Source organism: Actinia tenebrosa, unplaced genomic scaffold, assembly GCF_029948245.1.
Source record: "Actinia tenebrosa isolate PJP-AT-01 unplaced genomic scaffold, QUT_ActTen_1.0 PGA_scaffold2__45_contigs__length_23673736, whole genome shotgun sequence".
NCBI classification, from domain to species: Eukaryota; Metazoa; Cnidaria; class Anthozoa; order Actiniaria; family Actiniidae; genus Actinia; species Actinia tenebrosa.
Genome location: NW_028292579.1, coordinates 5,448,409 through 5,475,341, shown reverse-complemented (window position 1 = coordinate 5,475,341; position 26,933 = coordinate 5,448,409). Strand labels below are relative to the sequence as shown.

At 36.3% G+C, this 26,933-nt stretch overlaps 3 protein-coding genes across 6 annotated transcripts; 1 reads left to right on the top strand and 2 right to left on the bottom strand.

Moving 5' to 3' along the window:
- The first annotated feature begins 97 nt into the window (after positions 1-97).
- LOC116292754 (targeting protein for Xklp2 homolog) lies at positions 98-9,647 on the top strand. Of its 2 annotated transcripts, none has more exons than XM_031700106.2 (10): positions 98-333; positions 415-745; positions 996-1,097; positions 4,405-4,602; positions 4,729-5,026; positions 5,334-5,677; positions 6,089-6,257; positions 6,652-6,828; positions 7,284-7,427; positions 8,035-9,647. In XM_031700106.2, the coding sequence occupies exons 1-10, from the start codon at positions 231-233 to the stop codon at positions 8,434-8,436; spliced, it is 2,268 nt and encodes a 755-aa protein (XP_031555966.2). In that variant the 5' UTR covers positions 98-230; the 3' UTR covers positions 8,437-9,647. The 2 variants fall into 2 exon arrangements, with proteins under 2 accessions (XP_031555966.2, XP_088889943.1); XM_089033817.1 differs by having other exon boundaries at positions 6,089-6,260; positions 6,655-6,828.
- LOC116292755 (ribosome assembly protein METTL17, mitochondrial) lies at positions 8,965-18,579 on the bottom strand. The gene is made up of 17 exons (XM_031700107.2): positions 18,412-18,579; positions 18,040-18,247; positions 17,252-17,377; positions 16,568-16,805; positions 16,261-16,342; positions 16,092-16,165; positions 15,527-15,621; positions 14,982-15,055; positions 14,468-14,575; positions 13,203-13,271; positions 12,940-13,000; positions 12,626-12,681; positions 12,408-12,500; positions 11,916-12,000; positions 11,701-11,778; positions 11,302-11,341; positions 8,965-10,498 (listed from the first exon to the last, which is right to left on the bottom strand). Exons 1-17 carry the CDS (start codon positions 18,505-18,507, stop codon positions 10,372-10,374), a joined length of 1,710 nt encoding a protein of 569 aa, XP_031555967.1. The 5' UTR covers positions 18,508-18,579; the 3' UTR covers positions 8,965-10,371.
- Positions 18,580-19,180: 601 nt separating this feature from the next.
- Positions 19,181-26,618, bottom strand: LOC116292744 (diphosphomevalonate decarboxylase). Of its 3 annotated transcripts, XM_031700094.2 has the most exons (15): positions 26,602-26,618; positions 25,921-26,020; positions 25,371-25,441; positions 24,748-24,815; positions 23,822-23,871; positions 23,240-23,374; positions 22,603-22,657; positions 21,943-22,087; positions 21,509-21,583; positions 21,238-21,333; positions 20,936-21,064; positions 20,552-20,664; positions 20,109-20,154; positions 19,663-19,728; positions 19,181-19,333 (listed from the first exon to the last, which is right to left on the bottom strand). In XM_031700094.2, exons 2-15 carry the CDS (start codon positions 26,018-26,020, stop codon positions 19,259-19,261), a joined length of 1,224 nt encoding a protein of 407 aa, XP_031555954.1. In that variant the 5' UTR covers positions 26,602-26,618; the 3' UTR covers positions 19,181-19,258. The 3 variants fall into 3 exon arrangements, with proteins under 3 accessions (XP_031555954.1, XP_031555953.1, XP_031555957.1); XM_031700093.2 differs by lacking the exon at positions 26,602-26,618 and having other exon boundaries at positions 25,921-26,120; XM_031700097.2 differs by lacking the exons at positions 24,748-24,815; positions 25,371-25,441; positions 25,921-26,020; positions 26,602-26,618 and adding an exon at positions 24,212-24,347.
- Positions 26,619-26,933: the final 315 nt, after the last annotated feature.

The following is a 26,933-nucleotide window of genomic DNA, read 5'->3' as shown; positions in this document are numbered from 1 at the left end:
GAAAAGCAAGTATTTACTTGAATTTGATTGGTTGGAATGAGCAAGCGTGGGTATTTTGAAAATCATTTGATTCAACGTTCTAAAATTTGACTACGAGACAAGTAGGAGAAAATATAGATAATGCTTCTTTAGAGACTTCAAAAACCAAAAATATTTGTCCGATTTCGCCATAAATTTCCGGAAAAGTAGTTTGTAAATCCAAGAAGAGTCTAGCGTAAAATTGTTTCACAATGGAAGGGAATCTTTCGGGAGATTATGACTTTGATGCTCCCATGTTTGTCGACTTCACGAAGAATGAGCAGCTGGCAGATTCAGACGCTGATAGATGGTTTGGTAAGAACCAAGAAAACTCGTATATTTTAGTATTGAAGCTTGAAATAAGAATCATGAGGATTGCTTTTTATATTCCTTTAGATAACAGAGACGATGGCATCATTGAGATGGATAGTTTGGAAGAAGATGAACCCATTCCGTCTGAAGTAGAAGAAACGACAACAGAAACAGAAACTAGTGATATCAAAACTGTTCCTTTTCCTGAAGAAAAGACCGTTGATAAAGATGATCATACGATAGAGGAAACTCAAACCAAAGAGGGAGAAGACAGTGGACCTTTTATGTTCTTCAAAAACATTGCTGCGCCTAAAAATCTCGTCACATCTTGGAAGCCACGAAGCAACGCTTCAGCGCCTGCTGAAAGCGAGCGGCCGTCGAAAAAACAAAAGCACACATTGCCAAAAATCTCAAGGTAAGGAATGGTTTACTTGGCACTAGATCTTGAAAATTATCATTTCTGCGAGTTAGCTGTGCCCTCTGTGCCCTGACTTTAAGGTCAGTCCAGAGGTTTGATGGCTGACAAAAAATGCTAAAAATACGTGTTGCAAGAGATCCAAAAAAGAGATCCAACGGCTAATAGTCATAAACTAAAACTTTTCTTGCCCAAAACAATGAATAAAACGCAAGTGTTGTGTTATTAATATGAGCTCTCTTGTTCTCAGGACATTGAATTCTAGTGGGTCAAAAGTTTATGAACCTCAAGCAAAAAGACAAAAAAGTGTGCATGATAGTACTACAGAGCATGTTGCGGCTCCTCTGACAAGGTAAGCTGCACATGATACCTTTGGCTTCTCTTTCTAATAATGAATCAGTCATTGAACTGTGAGACTGTCAAATAGTTGGAAAGGCTGGAGTATTCATTCTTGTGAGCAGCAGGCATCCCAGACCTCCTATATATCCTATATTTCCTATAATTTGTATAGGATCCTATAAAGAGCCTATATTTAAAGAAAACCTCCTATATTTCCTATAAATAGGATGACTGCTGATTGATACATTTATATTTTACACTGTTTAGCATATTTGGCGAAGGAAATAAAATGGCCCCTTTTTTTATATTTTTTATGGCTTTTTAGTTCTGCAAATCATTGCCTGTGCAACCTCCTGATCCCTGATTACGCAACCGAAAAGCTATCTTAGCTCCTATAAAGTTCATATATTCTTGGGAAAAAATCCTATATTTTCCTATATTTTCCTAAATCCTATATTTAGAACTTGCACAGCCTATATTTCCTATCAAATTTGTCTAAAAAGTGGCTGGGATGCCTGAAGCAGTGATAGCTGAGTAAGGACTTGGCCCTTTTGCAATGTATAGGGGTGAACTCCTCTGTTCCCAAGGTGGGGAAAAAGATGTTATGTATTTCTTGTCCAAGAAGAAGGCCATTGCCTTGTTCTCTCTGCTCTGACTCATATACCCTGGTCACCAGAGGTTCTAAAGATCATAAAATAGGGATTCCTTAACCCTTTATGCCCCAAGTGAGCCATATGGCTCACTTCCGTAACTGGCTCCAATTCCCAAGTGAGCCATATGGCTCTCTCAGACCGTGACCTCTTCTAGCCAATCAAAAGACATGTTATATCTTTGTTTTGATGCTCTATCGTATTCTAACCAATAGGAGAAGAGTTTACATTTATTTTCATACCAAATATGGCATAGGTTGTCACACAAGTTCGCAGTGAAAATTATAGTTGAAGAAACACGTTTGGAAATGGAGAGCGATAGCGACTCGGAAGATTTTTTAGGATTTACGAACGACGATATTCAAGCCTTGAACGACTCAGACTCTGCTTCAGACTCTTCTGAATCAGATATTTCTGTTTCAACAGTGAACACAGAAGATTTGTCTGATTTTTCCGTCTCAGATGACGAAGAAACTGAGCCACAAGAAGATGTAAACACTTGGGGAAATGGCAATGGAGTTGTGAATGTCGCGCCATTTGTATCTCGCTCTGGTCCTGTCTCTGGAGTTGCAGAAGATGGAACTGCACTGGACTTCTTTCATTCATTGTTTCCCGAGGACTTAATCGAACTTATTGTCAGAGAAACTAACCTGTATGCCCAGCAATGCATCGCTGTGAAGCCCGATCCAAAGTGGCGTGATACAACAGCCGAAGAGATCAAAGCGTTCCTTGGTCTTCACGTCGTGTTTGGAATAAAAAAGCTCCCTTCAACTCGACTGTATTGGTCTAAAGAACCTCTCCTTGGAGTCCCAGAGATCAAAAAAGTCATGCCAAGAAATCGTTATGATAAACTAAATCAATATCTACATCTCAATGACAAATCTAAAGCTCTTCCGAGAGAAGATCGGCAACACGACAGACTTTACAAAGTTCGAACTGTTGTTGATCGTGTTTTACAGCAATGCCGCGAAGAGTACATGCCAACAAAGAACGTTGCTGTAGATGAAGCTATGGTTAAGTACAAAGGCAGGCTTGGGATGAAGCAATACATGCCCAACAAACCCATCAAGAGAGGAATAAAGGTCTGGGAGTGTGCCGATTCCTCAAATGGCTACGTGTTGGACTTCCAAGTTTACACGGGGAAGAAGCAAGATGGCGGAGTCGAACATGGCCTTGGCTACCGTGTCGTACATGATTTAACACGGACAATCACAGGCAAAAACCATCATGTCTTCTGTGATAATTATTTCACATCAGTTCGTCTAGCCGAAGATTTATTAAAAGACCAAGTCTATTTATGTGGCACGATAAAAGCTAGCAGTTCGGGTTATCCGAAGGAGTTAGGGAAAAAAAAACCCCGACGTGAAGCGCTTAAAACAAGGCGAATCCTTGTTCAAACGAAAGAACAATCTCGTGGCAACGGTTTGGAAGGACAAGAGGCTTGTCAACTTTTTAAGCAGCCAGTCGAATCCTGTTGGAGACGACACTGTAAAACGAAAACAACGCGATGGAACCATTATCGATGTGCCTAGCGCTCCTGTAGTGAAGAGCTACAACGCCAACATGGGTGCTGTTGATCGCAGTGATCAATCTCGCGGCTACTATGCTGTCGGACTCAAGTCCAGAAAGTGGTGGAGATACCTATTTTGGTTTCTCATTGACTTGAGCATTGTAAATGCCCACATTTTAGAAATGCTGGCGCCAAATCATCGCTCACGAACACAGCTTCAATTTAGATTAGAACTTGCAAAGGACTTGATCGGCGAATTCAGTTGCCGCAAATTATCCTGTGTTTCTGGATCTTTGCAGGGTGGCCACTGGCCTATTCCCTGCACAAAAGGCCTCTGCAAAAGATGCCTAAGGAAAAAAGAAAAGAGCTGGTGCAGATTACAGTGTGAACTGTGTGGAAAGCGAGTGTGTTTGAAGTGCTTTCGCAACCATACCGCTAGTGACCTAGCTTGATTGGACCGACTTTGGACGCGCCAAATTCAAAATTAACTTAACTTTAATTATTTCATATTTGTGAAAACCACTTGACTTTCATGATAGATAACTAGCTTATTCTTTAGCTGCATGTCTCAATATACATTTTTATCATTTCTATATTGAATTATTGATCTAGGAGATGATTTATAGTAAATCTAATCCATGTGTTTGCAATATCAAACCTAGAACAAAATGGCTGAGCAAGTATGTTTTAGGTTCTAGGATTTTCAGTAGTATATTCTCATCAGATTTTATGTATTTACTACCTTATGATGTTTAAAAATAAAGTTTGATATTAGATCTATAATTTTTCTTTCTATTGTAATGCAGTACCTTAGCTTGCTTTGGCATTATAAGGCAAAATCTAAGGCATACTCAATACTGCACAATGAATGTTAATGACCCTTGGGATTAGTGCACAACGTAAGCAAGATTCCCCATGGGGCATAAAGGGTTAATAGCAAGACTTAATAATGTGCCCTCTGGTACCCAGCACATGGGTGGAAAAGTGAAGTTTTCAAACCAAGTGTATTCTTTACCTAAATTCCTTGCTCTGCTTTATCTACTGACATAATTGAGAGTTGAAGGATAAGCTTTCAAATGTCTGGTCCTTTATTCTCCTTGGTCGATTATACATCGCTATTACCATTACTCTAACATGTAATCTTAATTTTGATTGATTAGAGCCCAACATAAGGCTGCTAATGCACCAAGAAGGTCCTTCCGTGTTTCCAAAAAGAGGACACCATCTACAAGTTCCACATCCAACACTAGTGAAGTTAACAGAAGTATATCAGGACCAATGACAAAGGCTTCCAGGAAACCAATGCCAAAAACCAAAGCTCCAATGCTCACTATCCCATCTACTCCAACATTACTGAAGTAAGTGTGATTGTCATATTTACTAACTGTTAACTAGAAGTTGTGTTAGCAACTCTAATCTACAAACCATTAAACCTTTTAAAACACATAATGCAGTAGTAGCTGATAAACCATTTCTTTTTCTAGACGGCCAAAGGCTAAACCAAGTGTAGCACAAAAACCAAGAGAAGAAATGGAGATTGAAGCTATAGAAAAAATGAGACAAGAACTGAAGGAAAAAAGAAAACATAATGAGGAATTCATGAAGAAGGCATTAGCAGCTGGGGCCTACACACCATACAGGTCTGCCGAGGATAACTTAACACAGGCTGTTGAATTTCACTTTGAAACTGACAAGAGAATCAAAGCTCCTCAACCACAAATGTCCAGTGACAGCAAGGAAAAGAACTTCTTTGAAACCTTACGTCAACATCCAGCTTCCCCTGTAAGTAATATATAGTTCAGAAATTTGTTTTGTTAACAGAGTTGATATAAAGATGTGGTATAGTGATAGTGCACTGGCCTATTACTTTGGGAGTCTCATGCATTTTAATTCCAACCTATAGTCTGTATTTTAATACATGTGAGATACAGACTGTTTGTTGGTTCTCGACTTCCATACAAAGACATTTTTCCATGATTCTTCCACTTTTGTCTCGCCAAAAATCTGTATCTCCATAACCCAATTCAATCAGCTTGCATTATACACTATCGTATTAATTAATTCTTATGCTTTTATTCTTTGAACTTAGTCCTTTAAACACAGGGCTCCAACAAAGCCACAGCCATTCCACTTCCATAGCAACCAAAGCAAGAAGCGTAAAATGACAGACGAAGAAGACAACTCATGCGAAGGCTACGTTTCAATGGCTCAGCATTGCTACAAATTTCAAAATGCAACACCCCCAAGATTCCGTACCAAAAACATCAAAGAAACTAACTCGGGCCCACCTGTGTCTGATGCTAATAAGAGTGCTTCCAAGCTGACTTGCCCAAAGACTCCAAACTTGTCCAGTAAAACAAGGAAGAGACCTCTGCCTGAGGATTGCCTGAGCCGAGAACAGCAAGAGGAAAAAGAGGCTGAAGAAATGAGAAAGTAAGAAACTTATTTTAACTTGTGCCAATGTTGCTTAATCTAGGAATAAGAATTCTTGTAGAATTCTTTTGTATTTTAAAGGACAAAACTATTTTTGTTGTGCTTTTTGATTTTGCAATATCATGTTTTGAATTTTGTTTATTTGTCTGATTTGGTAAAACAAAAAACCCAGAAATTTGGAACTAAAATTGCTAAGGCCTAGGGCAAACGTTGAACTTTCCATGCACTGAACTTAATTACATCAAAGAATGCCGCCTAATTATCACCTGATATCCAGTGTTTTTAATGAGTTCGGTGCATGGAAAGTTCGACGTTTGCCCTAGGCCTAAGAAATCAGAAAATGATTCAAATGTAACCAATGGTTATTGTGTTATTTTGAATAAAATTGAAATTTCTTTCCTATTTTTTCAGCTACAAGTTCAAGGCCAGAGAGTTTGATCCTAAAATAGTAGAGAAACAAGGAACCTATGGGCTGAAACCTCTGCAGCCCAAGAACCTAACAGAGGTCAAGCCATTTATGCTGGCATCAGAACAACGTTCAGAGATATATAAACAAAAAGAAAAGGAATCCCAAGTAGAGGTAGTTATATGGTTTTTTTTCATGCCTATGCACCCTTCAGCCTGTCTCTTAGATAAAACGATTATGTGAAGTGTAAGTTTTCAGACTGGTGGAGACAAAAATATAAACCAAAAGAGTCCTATGGCTTGTCATATTGGATCCTCTTAAAATTATCTTGAATTCAAGGCTAAACATAAAAACAAATGCCATAAATTCCATTGAGAAAAAGTTCCATTGCTTTTGCATTTCCATGTTATGGTACTTTCAATTTTATCAAACAATACATGTAAGCCAGGGATGGCTATTGCAAGAGTTGCAAGGCAAGTGTACTACTAAAACACAGTAAAATAAAACATGCAAAAAAGAGAGTCTATAACTCATGGCTTCATGATTTTCTTTTTTTTTCCCCCAAAAGGAGAAACCTGTCATATTCAAAGCTCAACCTGTACCAGAGTTTGACAAAATAGAGTTCAAACCAGAACTTCCACACCAAGCAACCAAGCAAAAACCTTTCTCGTTTGAAGAACGAAACAAACAATTGCAAGTCAAGAAAGAACAAAAGATTCAAAGTGTTTTAGAAGAGGAGAAAAAGGTATATGTTCCTTTTAAATGAATCAAGTTAAGAAATATTAAATTTGTGAAATGTTAAATTTGCAAATTTAAGATGCAGTAATATGAACGACTAAATCACCTACTGTAACTTGCAGTGCAAGACCATTGCGTTGCAAGTTGCATGGCAAACGTTGCTCATATTACCACACCATGCATAAAATTGCATTGTTTGGTAAAAACGTTATACCCTGTGCAAAAATGAAATTAATTTTTGCCTGAGGAGTAGTAAAATGAGCAACATTTCCTCTGAAACTTGCAGCACAACAATTAATACACCTATATCATATCAAAATTTTGCTAAAATTATGTCTGAAAAAATAAAAAAATGCATTAAAAAAATCCACTCTCATGTTAGCATGTTGGGATAACCAAGGATGTCATAGCTAGAGACATTAAAGTAAATTTCAGCATGATAATATATATTTGTTCCTACAGGCAAGAGAGTTCCATGCTCAGCCACTGCAAAGCTTCTCTCCAATGAAGTTAATATCGACTTCAAAGTCCCTTACCAAATTTGAGCCATTCAACTTGGAGACTGAAAACAGAGGGGCCCAAAAAGCTGACCAATGGATTAAAAAGGTAATAATTAGCATAAGATGGTCTGCAACAGAAAATTTGGTCCATCAAATTTACAATAGTATGAGTTGGTAAAATTTAGTTTACAGTTGGATTCTCAAAACTTCAGCCGCTTTAATTCCGAAGTTAGTTCCCAAGTTCTCCAAGTTGGTCCTGAACTTGCGATTTTTTCGTGAAATTGGTTCAATCAACCGTGACTTGTTAATGTCTAGAATTCAAATATCTACTGGAATTGCTCCTTTAAACCACATAGTACTTTTTGAAAATTGTATTCCAGACAACGTACAGTGTCAAATTCCTTTTGTCACAATAAAATTTACTTTGAAAATTGAATTTAAATGGTAGATTTGATGAGTTTTAGAAGCTACTGTATTATCAGTTTGAAAGATCGCCGACAACTGTTGGAACTTCATAGTGAAATTGATTACAAAGTTGTGAACTTGCGAACGAACTTCAGACACGGGGTGGCTGAAGTTTTATGAAATCAACTGTAATGGAAGTCGCAATGCTAATGAAGCTTGTTGAGACATGTTCTAACTAAAATGTTTACTAAACCAAGACCCTTCATTCTCTTTATTTTTCTTTCTAAAATTGTAATCTTTTGCTTAAGGTTCAAGAAGATCTTCAGGAGGAAAGAAAGAAAGTTGTCTTCAAGGCACATTCTAGCAATGTTCTTTATCAAGCACCTTTTATACCCAAGAAATCTCTCAAACCAAACACCATGTTTGAAGAATTTGACCTCAACTCCGAGCGCCGAGCTCAAGAGAGAGAAGCCTATGAGATGAATAAGAAAGAGAGGGAAATGGAAAATCTAGAGCTTCAGCGTCAACGAGAACTAGAACGAGAAGAAGAGGAGAGAAGAAATATTGCGATATTGAGAAAGCAATTAGTTCATAAATCTAATCCTATTAGATCCTACAAACAGGTAGAAATTCTTCCCAGCAACAAACCTTTGACACACCCTGAATCGCCAGCATGGAACACTACAGAAAGAAAGAAAATGCGTGTGTAGGATGCTTAAAACGTCTTTTTATTTTTGCATGGAATTCATAAAGTGACAGTGACATTTTTTTTTACTACAAGACTGCTGCATCATAAAGTTCAGTTGAAAAAAGGGTATTTTTTCATATTTGACAAAATAAAAACCAAAAGCAACTGTAAGCTTGCTTCTTCCTAAATGTAAATATTTTGACTTATCATCTAAATTTTTTGACAATTTTCCTAACTTTGCTACATTAATACCTTAGTATCCCCTTAAAAAAGTATTGTGGTCAGCAAATCATTTGTTTTCTGGACTACAAAAATTAATGGGGTTCTAATGCAAACAGGCTAAATGAGGCTTATATGTTTTAGTTTCTTTTAATGAAGCTCAAAACTTCAAAACATATGAAGTTATCATTGTTGTAGAAATCTTTTGAGAATTGGAACCTATTGTTTTCCCCCAGATTGAGCTTCATTTCAAAGTGCTGCAAGGGGTCTATATAAGTTATGCCAATTACCCAGAAAAGTAAGCTCAAACATTGCTGACGTACTCAATGAGTTCAAATAAAAGTTGGTTTATCTGGTAACATTTGTACAAATAAGTTGTTTGGACTCATTTGGGGTAAACTCTTTACAATTTTGTGGACATGCATAAAAGACACCTACATCAGACCTCCAATACACTTTGTAAATATTTTGTTATTGTCATGTTCTTCTTAAGCTTTTCTGAAATTACCTTGATGTTTGTTATAGTATTTTAATTTAGGTATGCATGTGTTTTCTTTAATATCTTAAGTTAACAGATCAAAAACAGTTTTCCGTGTTTGATACTCTGATCAAAACACGCGGGATGTTGGGAGAACACGAGAGGAGCGTAGGAAACCACTCCGCTACGCGTCGTGGTTTCCAGCTTCTCGAGTGTTCTCCTAACATCCCAAGTGTTTTGATCAGAGTATCAAACACAGAAAACTGTTTTTGATTTGTTTTATAAAATAACAAATGCGCGAAAAGATCGAAAAAAAGCAAAGTCTAAGTAAATTCTCCCTATGTGCCGTCTTATTCAAACTGACCAATGAGCGCGCGCGATAGATTAAAAATGACGATAGCGTGTTTTGATATTCTCATCAAACATGGTTTTCGACCAATCATAGCGCGCGTAGTATCCCAATTGTTTTATAACGTGAAATCAAAACTTCATGCTTGTAAAAACGTTCACAATCAATTAAACATTTCAGTACACTTTTCTATTTGTGTTTGATATCCATGTGACTTATAAACTTTCTAAGTCATGTGGACTATAATGATAGTTCTCATTCTATTACTTACAGTGCTTTCCAATTTAAGTGATAAATAATACGGTTTTCCATGGAGACGAAGTTGCTTAGAGCAGTTTTCGTATGACTGAAATCTTCACGGCACGAACACAGTCGTGACACGGCAAGGTGTACGCAAGACCAATCACTTTGTGTGAGAATTTATTCTCCATCCAATCGAATACCCGGAAAATCAGCCAATTAAAATTCTAAAAACTCACCATTAAGGCACTGCACGCTTATGACACTGCACTTTCCACAGTCATACGAAAACTGCTCTATGGTTGATGTGAAAGTATTTCCATGGCATTGTTAGAAAAGACATGGAGTTATAGAATGTAATGGAAGCATTAAGATTGATGCCACCAAAACCTTCTTTGTTGTTAAGGCAAAGTGTATGATTTTGAGTAGTGTGATTGGAAAGTGCTGTAGCATGAAAAACCAGTTGGATACAAAATTTGCTTCAAATTCATGTTTTCTTCTAGCCATTATCATATTTGGAATTTGTCATTCAAATAAAATTGTTTTTTTGGATGGAAGCCAAACATAGAGAAGAGCATATCCTGTCTAGTGTTGGATGATTTCCAGAAATATGAAAAATAACTAGTCTGAGGAAATATCCACATCTTTGGCAAGTCTTGAAGGATCGTCCATTATTTTCTTGGTTTCCCTCTCCTTGTTGTAGTTCTTTCTGGGTTTTTCAGAGGGCGAACTCTATCTTGTGGCATTGCTAGTAGATCTCCCCATTTATTGAGGTGCCTCACGCACTTGTAAATATCACTTTAAAAGAAATAAAAGGTGTAAAATAATATTTTGTCTAATTCTTGTTTTATCAATATTGTGAATTTTCTCTCTTTCAGATTGGCCTAGAGCTGGGGGAAATAGAACATACTCTGATGAATTATGTCTGCAAATCACGCACATGCTTGAAACCCCCTTTCTCTTTCAAATTTTACCCTTGTTTTTTGCAGTAAAATTTTTATTTTTTTGTGGTAAAAAGCTACACCTCCTGAGTCCACAACATTTTGATGGCTAGATGAAGAAAATTGTGGTAAACAAGAGGACATACCACGGAAAACTGGAGGAAATTGGTTTAACATAATATATAATTGTGCACTAGCTTGTGAACACAATTATTAGGGGAGGAAATATAAATAAAGAACCAAAGTTTTCAAGGTCATACATACACTTGGAATGGCTAGTGAAGTGCTTATATATTCATGTCTGACCTTTATCATGTAGCAGCCTTGTTGACTGGAACAACAGTTTCCCCTGCTTGGCTTCTTATTCAAGCACTTCAGCATTAAGGCTATTTTTGTTACTAAGGCTATGCATGATTAAACAAAGGTTTTTATTTTTTGCGCCATGTGTTAAAGGTCCATTTGTCAACCACAACCTATTATCTACTGTCTGGAGTAACATTGGCAAATTTGATAGTTCTGGGCCCAGTTGTTCAAAGCCCGATTAGTGCTAATCCTGGGTTAACTCTTAATAAGACCTATAGAGTTAATCCTGGATTAGCGCTAATCCAGCTTTGAACAACCCGGCCCTGGGAAAGGCACGTTTGCTAAGCTACTATTTACCTGTCTTTTTTCTTGGTCAACGTCTTTTGCTGCAATTCACCTAAAAAAAATCAAATGATTTTTAAGGCTGATTTATGCACAGGTTTTCCTCACATGAATAAATTGCTTTGTGTAATACAGCTTGCTTACAAATGTTCACAATTAATGTTGACTCTAAAAGTAGTGTAAGCATGTTGAAAAGGCAGTTGTGAGGAATTGTGAAATAGTGTAAATCAGTCTTTATCAGTTTACTATCATTTGTTATGTGGACATGTTCTAGGAAATTTTTAATGGAAAAATCAGAATTATCTTATTAAAAAAATGCAATTTCAGTTAATAAACCCATTCAGTAGTTTGCCGATGGAAATAAATTACCTGGATGGTGGGGAAGGGGATTATGTCTCTGAAGATAAATCTTACCATTACTTGAACAGATCTTGCAAATAAGATGCCTTCTTTTTAATTTGATAGGCTCCAGTATTCTTGGCCATGATTTATCTAGGATGGAAAAAAAAATATTTATAATCATTTACAATACTTTTATTTCCAAGAGAATAGCACTTGTGAAATATGTGATTACTAAATATTAATATATTAAATTAATAACATATATATATATATATATTAATAATAACCTGATTCCTCCCTTCTTCCTTTCTTCAGCACCAGGTAAGAGAAGCATTCTGTTACAAACCCCCACTTCTTCAGGCTGGTTCTTTTCTGTTTGATAAAGAGATCACTTATTTAGTCAAAAATAAAACCAATATTAAAATTATTTGCTTTTTACTGCGGTTTTTAAAAATATTCTGCAAACATGTTACTTGCAAGCTGCTTGTTGAAATTTGATTTCCTGCTGCTATCAATCAAAAATGACGAGTCAGTACCTTTTACATTCTTGATTTACAGCAGTGAAAAAACAATTTCACAACAAGCTGTTGAACAAGGAGTTTGCAAAATATTGGAAACTGTACTAAAATCCTGCCCATTTCCTACGACAGCTTTTTTTCATACATCTAAAATGCACAAAACATTGAAATACAACCAGTAGTGTATATTCTAGTTTAATAATAAGATCATTTATACTGTGTGTCTCCTAAATAATTGAAGATTATTAGGTATTATTTTACCTCAGCAAGTGAGAGCTGTACTTGTTGTTCAAAGTTGCATGGATGGTCTCTTGTCTCTATGTCAGCCCTTGGGCAGTGTTGGTCATGTGGACACTAGACAAAAATTTGATTTACCCATAATGAATATAATCTCTGGTAAAATATCCTTCACTGTAGCAAATAACAAATGACTGTGAAAGATGAATCAAATACTTTTGATGAAAACGATATACACTTACTGGAGCAAAGACAAACCCTTCATCGATAATGTCATCTTCAAATGGTGTTTCTTGTCCTATAATTGGGACAAAGGTACATGTTTAATCTAGATAAGAATGATGTCTTAATAATTTGTATGCTGTAAGCTTTAAAAGTACAAAGAAAGAAAGGAAGGAAGGAAGAAGGAAAGAAAGGATGAAAGAGGGAAAGAAAAGTAAGGAAGGAACGAAGCAAAAATGAATGTGTTTAATAGTCAACCAATTTAGAAGCCAGTTAATATAATGTTTGTTTTAAAATTTGTATTTGTAAATAATTTTGAATATGAATGATTTACCTTGCTTTGATGATTCTGTTTCTGTTCCATCATTTCTGTTCTCATTAACAATATTCTGATCCTTTTTAAAAATCAAGATCAAAGTCAAAATCTCAAAAGCTTCATTGACAATTTACCATGAACCGTATGTAATACAAAAAAATTAACGAACAATAACAATAACAACATTACATAATATTATGAGGAACAAAATGAAATTGCACTTTATAATGAAAAAAAAAAAAATTTATCAATTGACAACAGGCTTGTATCATACAATATACCTTTTCTATCATTTGTCTTGCTTGTAATAATAGTTCAAAGCCTTCATTATTACCATACTCTATAAGTACCTAGTCCAAGAACAATAATAGGATAATATATAGAGATTATCACATGTTAAGAACTTGATATCGTTTTTATTCATGAGTTTTTCCGTATCATATCGCGAACGAGCGAGTCCTCGAGCGAGTGAGCGATATGATACGGAAAAACGAGTGAATAAAAACGATATCAAGTTCTTAACATGTAATAATTTGTTTATTACACATTTAGGCTCGATATATAACACACACAAAATGTTTTATTGTCTTAAACATCCTTAACCGACTTACACCATTTCAAAATGTTAAAGAATTATACGTTTCCAATTCAATATCATTCAAGATATTAAAGCTTAATTAAAAATGTAAGAAGCACAAAATTCATCTTGAATTTGATAGAAATAAACACTAAATAGAGATTTATCTCGTCACTCTTGACTACTATCGTAGTCAAGTTACAGTTACAGTTTACCGTGAAGTGATATCGTATCACTTCACTGATATGGTTTTTATTCACGGCTTTATTTCACGGATATCGAGCTTAAATGTGTAATAAAATACAAGATCCGTTGGATAGCATATGTGGAATGCATGACATAAAAAGCATGTTGGATAAATGGGTGGACAAAATGGAAAAAAATAAGGAATAAATCAATGTACATGTAGAACATTTTGACAGATGGATAGATACCAGATGGATGGATCCAATGATGTTGGATGGATGGATAAATGAATGGATAAGAGATCGTTAGGTAAATTGATGGATGGATGGATGGATGGATAAATGAATGGATAAGAGATCGTTAGGTAAATTGATGGTTGGATGGATGGATGGATGGATGGATGGATGGATGGAGGGAGGGAGGGAGGGAGGGAGGGAGGGAGGGAGGGAGGGAGGGAGGGAGGGATGAATGGATGGATGGGTGGGTGGATGGATAAATAGATGGATGAGAGAGCATTGGATGGATGGGTTGATGGATGGATGGGTTGATGGATGGATGGATAGGCCAAGGGGTAGGTAGATGGTCAAATGAGTGATCATGCGAGGATGGACCAATGGACAGTGGTATGGATGTGTAGATAGATTGGTATGTGGTGGATATACATGGATGGATACATGTAGATATGTGTTATGGTGGGTTGGTGGCCATGGAGGCATGAATGCAAGCCAATAAAGTAAGATTCAGTGAATAATAAAGAAGGATAACTCAAAGAGCATTGCTTACAAGAAAGTCATTTGTTTTTGCCCAGAGACTTTTGATAGCTTCTCTTCTCATGGCAAGATGAGGGATTTCACTAAGAGTGTAAGAAGCTATAACAACATCATATGTCACCTGTCAATCAAAACAAACAAAATTAGAGAACTTTGCATCTAGATTATCAAATTCAATTAATCTAGCTGCACATGGCATAAAGTAATAACTGCTCATTTTCTTACACCTCTCAAACACACTTTAGTAGTTATTTACCTGTCTAGGTGCAATCCTTACCACTCTTTTCAATCACTGCTACATGCTGATCAAGACAACAGTCACAACATGAAATTAGGGCAATACACTGCCACCAATCAGAGAATATAAAGGTACCAACCAATTTATTTGATTGAGGAAAGTGTATGCCCAATTTCCCTGTCGCGACTGTTGTTTTGATTAGTGCATACAACAAAAAGAGTGGTAATTACATTATTAGGCTGCTTTGTTAAATGGTATTAATAATGCTACTTATACATGATAAATTTACCTTGTTTGAAACTGGTAGAAACCTTTTGTAATACACATGAGGTATGTGAAGTGGTTTTTTGTAGCTTTCTCCACCTAGAAAAAAATGCCAATCACAAAATAATACATAACAGGATATTAAACAGACATCTTTTTGATTGACCTTGCATTAATACAGGGTGTCTGCTTAATAGAAGTTCATTTTACAGGTAAATATGAGGCAGAAATTAGGTACTGTGCAACTAGCTGTCAGTTTAATGAAGAGTACATCTGCTTATTGGATGGCTTGATGAGGTGTATCACTGTATTAACATGCACCTGGCAGGTATAAAACTAGTACGGACTGTTTTAGTTTAATGTGAAGATAACCTACAGTATAACAATGTCAAATGAATGCTGAACACTTAATTGGTAGAGGAAAAAGATGATTCAGAGCTACCTTACTGATGTTTTGTAGCCCTTCATCAGAAAGTATTATTCTTCACCTAGACATTAATTTATCATTTTGAACATTTATTATGATAAAAGAGTATTAGACTCTTAATATAACAAAATCATAACAAGTACCTCTTAGAAGAAACTCTGATAAAGTGTTCATGGGTTCTGATACATCAATACATTGATATTCTTTAATAGAGTCTCCCCATTTCTCATGTGCAGCCCTGAAACATTTAGTAGATAGTAAAATTAATAAAGTGCTTCTTACAGTAACATTAAATTTCAAATTAAGATATCCTGGCTGACGACTGATACAGTACCCTCCCTGGCAGCAACCTCTGGGCTAATCTAAGGCAAGACATGGCTTTAGGAATCATAGATCAAACCCTGAAACAACCTCTGGGCTGATCAAAGTCAGGGCATTGCTAACTCACAGATCTAACCCTGGAACAGCCTCTGGGCTGATCAAAGTCAGGGCACAGCTAGTTTGGAGAACATGGAGATATAATACCCCTATAATCAAAGGATCATTCCAAGTCAATGCAGGAATCCAACCTAGCTGTGACCCCAGAGGTGAGAGGTAATAAATGCACTACCACTAATTGTAAGCCGCCCTTGATTCCAAAGAATGTGTTCATTTATAATTGCAACTACAATTTATCAATTTTGTAGTATTTATTTCATTTCCACTTACCATAAAACTGTTCCAGTTCCAGAGCCAAAGTCCATAAGAGTTTCAGGCTTGTAATCAGGTTCTCTTCTTGAGATCTATGGGAGAATGACCATCGCAGCTTAGGCTCAGAAACTTTAACATAACACAATAAGAAATGTACACAATCAGGTTTTTAAAGATGATTTATTACCTCATGAATAACCCTGAGAGTTGCTCCATAACTGGCTGGAATACGACTGGCACCAAAAGCTGTACTCTCTCTTACATCATACCTGAAGTGAGAAAAACAGCAATAGATCAAAAGTGAACCAGAGAATAAAATTGCACTAAAACAGTATGCCACATAACACTCTAACCCTTAAGTACCATAAATAAACAGTGAGGTGTTGTATATCAGGCATTTTTGAATTCAGTTTTCCATGTAAAAAACACTTTTAAATTTTTTAATACTTTAATTTTTTTATTTATAATAAAAATTTGTGAAAAATATTGATTACCTGATTACTTTATACTCTTCATTTCTTGGCTTTTTTGTATTAAGAATCATTCTCTTTTCTGAAACTTGTTCAGCAGAAGTGTCTTCATCACCCTGATTATCCTCGTCTGATGCTAGATTTTTATTCTGTACTTCAGCATCATCTTCATCTAAGTCATATTCATCACCTGCTATAGTAACTTGACTGTTTTCTTGCTCTGATTTTAGCTTCATAATCTCATCTATGTTAGCAGCTGAATCTAAAAAATAAGACACACTCTAGAATTGCTACATGCTATTCACAAACCCCTAAATGTGGTAATTATATTTATGCAATAGCGCAGCGCAGTCGTGATGTCATAAAAATGAAGACAAAGGAGAAATTTGGACAAACAAACTTACAAGTTTACTTTCAGCAGATAATTTTCACAGCCGATTGCAGTTGATCTTAGATTACATGGGTTATTATTGTAACTTTAAGTAAATATAATAAAATCGGTTCGTATAATCCTTGTAGCGGTTAAACAGAATGCAATGTTTGTCTGAATCTATAAGCTATTTTTAGAATCAGTGTGCTGTGCTATTCATTGGTACTGAAGTTCACTACATCATAACAGATCATTGGTGCAATTTGTGGTATGTGTTAACTAGATCATCCTGGATCTTAAGGTTATGTACAATGTATAAAAGTTCAGTCTGGGCTCACCTTTTAGCCTCTTAGATGCTTTACTTTCTTTATATTTTTTCCAAGTCATCTCAGTTGGTCTTCCCCTGTTCCTCAAGTGTTTACTGAGTTTACGGCCATCATTTTCAAGCATCTTCCTTGGATACCCTATGAATATCGATCACAAAAAATCTTTTTTTTATTATCTTTTTATAGATTTTATGTTTTTAGGATTTGACCTCTTGCTTCATGGGATTGTGTGAGATGAGATCACTTTAGGAGAGTCAAAAATTATTCTTTTAGAATATAAGAATCATGCATGACTAGAGCCCAGGACCTGGAAGGGGGGTTGACAATAATCAATAACATTCCTACGGAGGAAAAAGAAACTTGTCATTGCTAATCACCACAGCAAGTACAGCAGTGGAAGGCATGAAAGCATGTGAAGGCTATACAGTCCATGTATGACCCTGGAGCACAACTCTATACAGTATGGATTAGTTAGGGTTGATCTTAAAGGAGGGAGGAAAAACCGGAAGACCAGAAAAACCAACTTAGCTCACATGGGGCAACTGCGATTCAAACCCTGGACCTTAGAGGTGAGAGGCAAGCATTTTACTTCATGTTGATGTAGTATTGTGATAACAACAATAAGAGCTGAGGATGGGGGTAGGGGGGGGGGGGGGGTGGGCGGGGTCAGACATTGAACAACATAACAAACAACATATCAAAAATAATTTAAAAACTTGCAGCATAAGTTTCTAAAGGTTTTTTTTGACCTCCCTTTGCAAAATACCAACTGTCAGATGGGAAGCTCATTTTGGACTTACTCTTCAGGTACTCTTTAAGATTGGTATCCAGTTGTTTAGGTAAGTGAATCGTAGGAAGGTGAAATAACCCAGGAGCATTCTTGTCTTTCTTGCTGAACTGGTCCATACCATACGCATACTTCTCAAACTTAACATTATCTTCTCTGTCTCCACCCCCTCCCCCTGCGGTGTCAATGTTGCTCTTTGAAGGACTTACATTGCTAAATATCTGTGAAAACATGTTATTCAAAATTATTAGCAACGTTCTTGCATTGACTTAAATGATATTTACAACGATCGAATGATAAGTGAATCCTAAAGATTGTTTTTCAAACAGTTTTCGTGGTAAAATTTGGTTGCAGAATAATCCTATTTTACAATTATTTTTCTTACCCTTATGTGCTGTTTAGTAGCCTGAAAACTTAACTGAAGCACTAAACATCTCTTACAGCTCAAAATTCGCGTCTTCCACAATAAATTAGCGCTCATAATTCCAAGTTACAAGACTGTCTTGTTGCTACACACAAACATGAGTTTTTCTTCTTCTTCGAGCGTCCGCCATCTTGGATGTGTGAAGCGAAGAAACTAGGTCGAGTTAGGACGATGAAACAGGAAGCCCAACGACCATTTGCTGTGGTATCTCAGTGACCCAAGTATTTTACAGTATTGGGCAGATTGGTTTTCCGGAAGGAGAAAAACCAGATAACCTGATTCAGGAGTATCCCTTACTTAATTTATTCCTAATCGCCGGTAAATTGACTAAATCACTAATTTACTAAATTACAAATGTTCTGTTCTTGTATGACAACCTTCTTGAAAGTAGGTGTACCTATTTTACTTGCCCTTTTAGAATTTGATAATTTGATAGTTTTTGCCTCAAAATCCAAAATTGCGGAAATTAATGGTGCTGGAATGATTCAAATGAACAAGGCTAAGCAAAGATTAATCGATCTGCGTTAGTTTTTCTGATTAATGATTAAAAAAATAGCTACGGGAAGAGAGGAATCTTAAAAGTCACGCGGCACAATACGAAAACGACTTGCAGTAACTTTTCTTTTCTTTTTTTCTTCTTTGAAAACGAGACTAACTAAGAAACATAATTTGTATTGATAGGAAGGTATGACTTTTTTTAACGTCAAGGGTATTTATTAAGTAGGGACTATGAAGATTTTGAAATATAGATTTCTTTTTTAACAAAGTTTATTTTATATTACACAAAATATTTAGATATAGAAGGCTGTTAGTGAGGTAAGCCATCTTCATTCAGCAAATGTTCATCACTGTCCATGGCAATCATACTTGGTCCATTACCGACCTAAAAAACAAGTCGAAATGAAGAAGTCAGCGAAACGACCAGTGTATCTGTCTCTTATAAGAATGGTAAGCATGAGAGTGCGCTGATATTATCATTCATAATCGAAACTACGAATAGCTTACTTTAGCAGGGAAAAATTACTAGGCTAGTGATTTCCCCCCTTACTTTAGTCAAATCCAACTAGCGGTCTATCATCAATGCTGCATTCTGACTGGATGAGATATAGCCTACTAGTAACAAAATGTGCCGGCTTTGAACACCAAAACATTAAATTTAACTTCTTAATTTAAAGCTTGTATGCATCTACAAGAGTTCTTCTATGGTCTTACCTTTGTACTTATGATGTATTTGATAGAAGACGGAACCGGATACATTGCCATCGATTCTAGAAGATCCTGAAAAAAAAATCGCACAATTATTAGCGTCCATTTTTATGATTACATCGTGACCCAAGCAACTCTGACACCAAGAGTTAAGGTCACTAACCCCTCCTCTGTAAAGCAGAACAACAGTAAGAACGATAGCCCGAAAAAGATTATAAGGCTCTTAACACGACGGTCGCTAAACCTGTCATTTCAGCATCGTCACCAAAGTCGTTTTTCATATGAGAAGGAAACATTCGTTACTGAATTAGAGAGCGTGCAAGATACAAGGCCTAGACCTGTACGCAAGGGCAAAGTGCAGTGCAGCTGGTTATTTTGCGTATTGTTTTCCACTCATACGAAAAGCGTTTTAACATTTTGAATCGTGTCAAGGCGTGATGACGTAAACGTACTTTTGACAATTTTGGTATTTCTTGAATTGGAATTCCCTTGATAAACCTGATGAGATAAGAAAAATGGTGTTACAACCAATGGTGTTACAACCACTCATACACTGTAACTATTATCAGCTCAGGCAAAATCTTTTTTTAATCGAGGAATCTGAAACACATACTACTTAGCCTCTAACAATGCTATGACTAGTAGTCTTGTTCCATTCACAGGGGTCTTGATAGCCCAATTAAATTAAATTACTTGCGGATGTTATTGTGATTCTCCTGCCACCTTTTAAAAATTTATTTCTATGCAATCTTGAAAATCAGGTGCTAAAGTGTATTGTTGTTGTTGTTGATAATGGTTCAGTCTGGCTGCCAATTCGATTATCCTTTAGTAACACTTTAATGTTTCTTGAAAAGTTGTATTATCTTAATTTGAAATTAGTAATAGTCTTACAAACCCTTTAGTGTCTAGTGGAGGGAAGAAGTGTTGGATTAATGCTGCCATTTCAGAAACGTCTTTCTCTTGTAGAAATAATACAGCATTTGGACCAGCATCAAAAGTATATGCTACCTACAAATAAACAAATTTGTAAAGCTTAACACTAGCTCTAAGAGTGATTTTTATGATAGGGATACGCATGGTACGGAATTTCAGCAGGCATAGGGAACATGCCATAACACTGAAATGGCTTCTTTTGTCTTCGTGTGAATCATCCAATCATGTTCCATAATTACAGCAATGGTAACATACAGTACTGCAATAGTACGACTGTCAACAGAATTGATCATCCATAAAGCTACTACTCCAGCCAGGGAAGTGTGCTTTATTTTCCAATACTAACCTTAGTATTTTTGTGATACTGATTGTAAGCTGTAACGAGTTGTATAATGCTATGTGAGGTAGTGCTCAAGTAGGGTGGTTCTATTGGAGGATATGTGTCTTGACAGACAGCATGGAACTGGTTACTCTCCTGATGGGTGAAAGAAAAACTCATTAACATGGATATCTGTCAAAAAAGTCCACAAACAAAACAATGATTCCGTCCCCTTTGGAGCCTAAAATAACCTCATGGCTGATCTAGGCCAAGTCATGGTTAACTTGTGGATCAAATTTCATGTTTATGTAGTTAAAATAAAAACTTGCCTTCATAGTTAATTCAGCAAAGGTTTCAAAATCCTTATGAATTATTGCTTCTTCCATATTTTTCATCCTCTGGGGTACACAGTATGTTGCTCTGAGCTTTAGAACAAATGAGTAAGGATAAACATACATTTTAGGTTGTGATGGCCACAGTTAGGTTTGAATAAATGTGGTATACACATGTTGAATGAGGAATTATCACAATGATCACTACGTGTACATGTATAACAGCAAGGGCTGTTCACCACATTTCACAAAGCTTCATCATTCTAACCTGTAGAAGTTCACTGGTTTGAACGCTTCTCTTCATTCCTTCTGTACTCGAAGTTGACTTTTTCTGGTCATTCACCTGAAATTGACATACATGTTCATTGTTAAGAAGTGATGAAGGGGTTTGCCTAATTGCTGTCCCCTGTTGCTAAAGGACTGCCTGTGCCATCCTCTGGCAATCCTATGGACATCTGTTGTATTTCCCCTTGTTCTCTGGGGTTCCCTAATCATCCCCTGTGTCCCACTGCCTTATAAAGCTGTGTCACAATGTCAGAACAAATTTAAAATACGCCCAGCCAAATGTCTTCTTGGTCCTATACTAGTCTTCTTGACTGCTCACATGTTGATCCATCTGATGTAGCTAGTTATTAACTCCCGCTATTGCATATCCATCATTTTTAGCCTCTTGACATAATCCAAATACACACACAAACTTACCACAAGAATGAGGATTCTCAATGATGGCCAATGTTCAGAGGGCATAATCTGTTTTGCTATGCTGTCTGTTCCATCTTCATGTTCGCCCTTTGACCAGACAACAAAACCACCATATATGCTGCGGCAAGCACTGCCAGATCCTTGCCTGTACAGCAAAAACACATCTTTATGGCTAATATTACCAATGTGCTAGGTTTAAAATTTTAACCGGCAGCCATTTTCTACATGTAGCTTATTAAACTCATTAAATAACTCATGAGGAAAACACAACAGAAATCACGACCGTGAAGAGTTTTGTAAATCAGATACAGAATCCTGTTCATTTGCATAAACTTCGAGATGGATTTTCTTGGCCAGATTCATCTACAGTATGAGTGGCAGTGTTGTATCCAATATACAAACTCTCAGCTACGCCTCGAGTTTGTATATCAGATACAACACGGCCACTCATACTGTATATATTACTTGTGTACCTTGGCAACCAACCCCTTCTAAATACTGGCAAAGTCTAAACAATCTAGCAATTCTGTAAGTGCAGACATTTGCCAAGATGAGGCAAATGGTATATACAGTGTATAGTAGTGGTAAATACTGTACAATTTCAGCTCTTTATCTAGGATGTTTGAGCATACAGACTTGACATCACCTTATTATACCAACCTTGCAAGGCCAGACAACTCACATTTAAGATGAAAAAGCTTGGAAAGTAAAAACACTGAGGAAAAAACAACTCAATTTAACAAGGAATAATGATGTTAAAGTGTAGTGCTATTTGATCAAACCATAAAATAATATACTCCTTGCAGCCAACTTCCAGTAAAGTTCAATTTGGAGACAAAAAACAATAATTTAGATAGGGCTTTTTTTTCAGGAGTTTTGTCTTTTAAATTGCCCTACATTGTGAATATGGTCTATATGACAATTATTAATTAGTGTGTCCAAGTTGTTGATATAAGGTTGGATGCTATATTTGGTGGATTCAGAGTACAGTAACATGTGTCAACAGACTGTAAGTCTACACACTATACACTAGTGTAGGGAGGTTGGGGCATGGGGAGTGGGGGTGGGGGGGGGGGGGGGCATGTTACTCTTCCTAAATTTATGGTAATTAATAATTAATTACCATAAATTCAATTATTGACTGGATAAAGAAGATGTACGAATGTTTGTTTATTTTTATTTTTTACTTTTTTATTCTGTGTGTCACCCCAATTCCTGGGTCCTCCTACGCCCCCAAAGTCTATTACCATGAGTTGATTGATTGTATCATTATTATCAAACTATTAATAAAACATACCGAGACAAGCATGACCAGAGGCAGACGATGCAAGACCAGCAGCAGTAGGAAAATTGTTTTTAGATGCAATATGTAAATGACAGTCTTTGAGTTCCTGCCATCTCTGGGGTGACTCTAGCTGGCATTTGTCTCGAACTGATGGTCAAAGCAAAGCACATTTGAATTTTTTGGCAGATACGGGTTGCATCCACATGTGTCCGGAACTTTTTGTATCCGTATCCACAAATTTTCAAAAACGGTCTCCAGAGTGTAAATTTTCAAATATGCCCCGAATACGGATACGTGTGGACGGTGGTATCCGCAAATTTTCAAATATTATGACATAAATACGATTTGGCGCATGCTCAATAAGAAAAACTATCTGTCAAAGGTAGGGATCATGAAATTTCTGGATAAGTGTGGACAGTGAAAATGATTTGAAAACGATTCGAATACGCTGCGTGTGGACGCAAACATTTTCGTATCCGAAAAAAAAAATTTGCGGATACGTGTGGACGGGGCCTAAAACATCAAAAGATGCGAACCTCTGTTAGCTACTGCAACCTTGTATACATAAAGCATAGTGTACATTTCAATACCCACTTCTGAAAAGACAGTTTTGAATTCTTGGTGCATCTGCAATTGGCTGTTCCCTGAAGAGCAAAAAAAGAAAGAGCTTACGATGGGTTCTCATGGAAAGAAAAGAAAAAAACAATACTAAAGGTCAAACTAAATAAAAAGCTTATTACTGCTTTTATTGCTATATACTGATTGAGATAACAGTTGCACATGCAAATCTGGCAATAGAAAAGGTCTAGGTACTTTTAATCAAGTACATTGAAAAAGAACATAAAGGAATATGAGATCATGACAATTCAGTGCATGGAAAACTACTCTAATGACTTATTTGATTGGTGGTAGTCTATAATAATAATCATAACTTTAGTGGATTTATATGATTATTGGGAAAAAATAATCTTATAATGATATTACCTGATTTCCATGTCGCAACTGTTGTCTCAATCAGGGCATAGCAATGAAAACAGTGGTAAGGCTCATATAGACCCCTTGCAGCACTTTGCATAGGTCCCAATTCTCAGGAGATTGGAATTCTTTTGTTTTGTTTCTCAGATCGAGCTGCTTTGACGTCACATGCAAGGGGTCTATAAATCAAAGTAATTTATGCAAAGCATCTTGTATCTCAGGGATACATATATTTACTGGCCAGGAGGTCTGCATAGGGAAAAACTGTGCCCAAGGTCATGAATGCACAGACCAAAGTGAATAGGTTGAGGCCCGTTTTCAAGACAGAGGGCACAATATTTCCCAATCCAGACCAACTTCAGGGCCGTAAATAACATATTTATTTATTTATTTTGTGATCATGCAATCACAGGTGGATACTGAGAAAATACCACTCACTCAAAAAAACAATCAGAAATGCATGGTTTTTCAGGATAACGGACCGGGAAGGATGAGTTGCAATATGGCATGCACCATACATTTAACACAGGGTCTACAACATTTACCTTCCATTTATCCACAAAGAATCACATGGGAAATCAGGACTTGCTACAACAGTTGTTGTCGTACATAGCTAAAAAAGGTGAAATTATAGTGTTTGGAATAGTGAACAATACTATCTTTAGCATCATCATCATTATCATTAATATCACTGTAGTATTTATCAAATTTTACTGAAATTCTTAAGTGAACACGAAACAATATTTCCATGTTTAGTTTGAACTTGATGAAATTCAGTAAATGTTTAAAAGTATCAAACTCAACCTAGTAATGGAGCTCTTATAAAGTTTTAAAGTGGTTGTTCAAGCAAGTCAAGCTATAATGAAACCTCTTCAGGGTAAATTTTTCAGTATACTTATAGAATACCCTGCAAAAGCCATGACTTTTATTGTTGTATGCATCGTTCTACAAAGAGTTCCGACAACTGCATATCATTTGCAGGTATTCTATAATTGCTCCAATTTTTGATTAAGTTTAGGGATCAGAGAATGCTCTAGTAACTGAGCAAAATGTTCACTTGGTCCACAGGACTCTCCAGCAGTTCATGATCTTCTCTTATTATTTCAAAACTTAATGAAAACCCTGTCTTTTTAAATTCATGGTGAAAGGCCTGAGATAGAATACTCACCTCATCCTGATTCAATGTCACGCTTAAAGATGAATTCACTGGCAGGATTAGTTTCTCATCTCTCTTCCCCCCTGGAATTAAAGTCAGCTATATTAGATGGATTTCAATCAGCTGATAAAAGTTTATCAATATATTATCTACTTCAAATGTTGGTGAAATGCTCAACACACCATTTGCTGCCAGCCAGAAAGCCAAGAATGCAATCAAAAAACATAATCGTAGAAGTAAAGTAGTAGTAGTAGTAGTAAAACTTTATTTAGACACGATAATCTCTTCCTATAAACACATGCTCTTCCAGAGAGTCGTGTAGGTTGATGGTCATTCACACAGCCAGCAGGAAACAATAAAACATGAAACCAAGTGATGGAATACTCTGCCACTTAGATTCAGTTGCTGGATCTCTTAGTACAACGAGGCAATAAAATAAACTTACATGGAAAAATTTGAGCCTTAGCGTCGTCGTTTGTCAGAAAGATATTAATATGCTGGATTTTTGCATTTATTTTGAAATCCTTCATTTTATTCTTAATACAAAAGAACGAATACTTACAATATTTGACAACGGCAATATTCACAGGAGCTCTGGCTGTATAGAGAAAGGAAGGATGATCTTTACAGCTTTTTTTCCTTACAGGTTCTTCGTCCGCCATCTTGGATTATGAAACAGAACGACGACGATTATTGTGTTCAGCGGTCAGTATCTCTGAAGCAACCCCACCGTACCCCCCTCAAATAAAATGCAAAAACTTTATGGGGTAAAAAAAATTATATTTGGATTTAACAGCTTCTTAATCAGAAAAGAAAAATTATTTAATACTTTTCGTGAAATTTAATTAAGCCAGCCGAGTTGAGCTTTCCCAAAACGACACAGGAAGCCAATTGACATAAAAATGATACGAACTGACCAGAAGCAAATTTGTTTACTTTTTTACCACAACCAATCGTTAACCCATCTTTTGAGAGGAAACTATATATTTACTAAACTCATGGTCCTTAGAGTTCCACCGGGAAAGGAGAAGAGGCTTGGGCCGGCCTGGGCTGCCTGTGGTACAACCGTGACAATGACCCATAGTGCATCTCGGTCACCATAAAGCCAAAGAATGGAGGACTTGTAGCTTTGGAATGTTAAGATAATCTTGCTGTCCTAACGGTAAGAAAAGCTTAAAACGACATTTATGCCTTTAAAATATTGATATTAAAGCTTTTCGCTTTGTCTTATAAAAATATTTACTTCCAATTTTGTGTATTTCGCTTGAAATTGGGGATGACTTTTCGCTGCTGGGCAGTTCAGGCACTTCAAAGGTGACTAGGAAAAATCATAAAACATATATTATTGCTTTTAATGGTATATCTTTTCCAATAACTCATGACATTGTATTTCATTTGCATTTTAGTTATTTGTGTTGTTTTCTTCGAGTTTATATCTGTTCATTCTGTTCATGTTCTATAAACAATTGGACAACAATTGACAAGACAAAGACAAAACAATGCATACAATATAAAACCATAGTTAACTATGATAAAACAATACACTACTATATAATATATGCATTGTATTCGTCT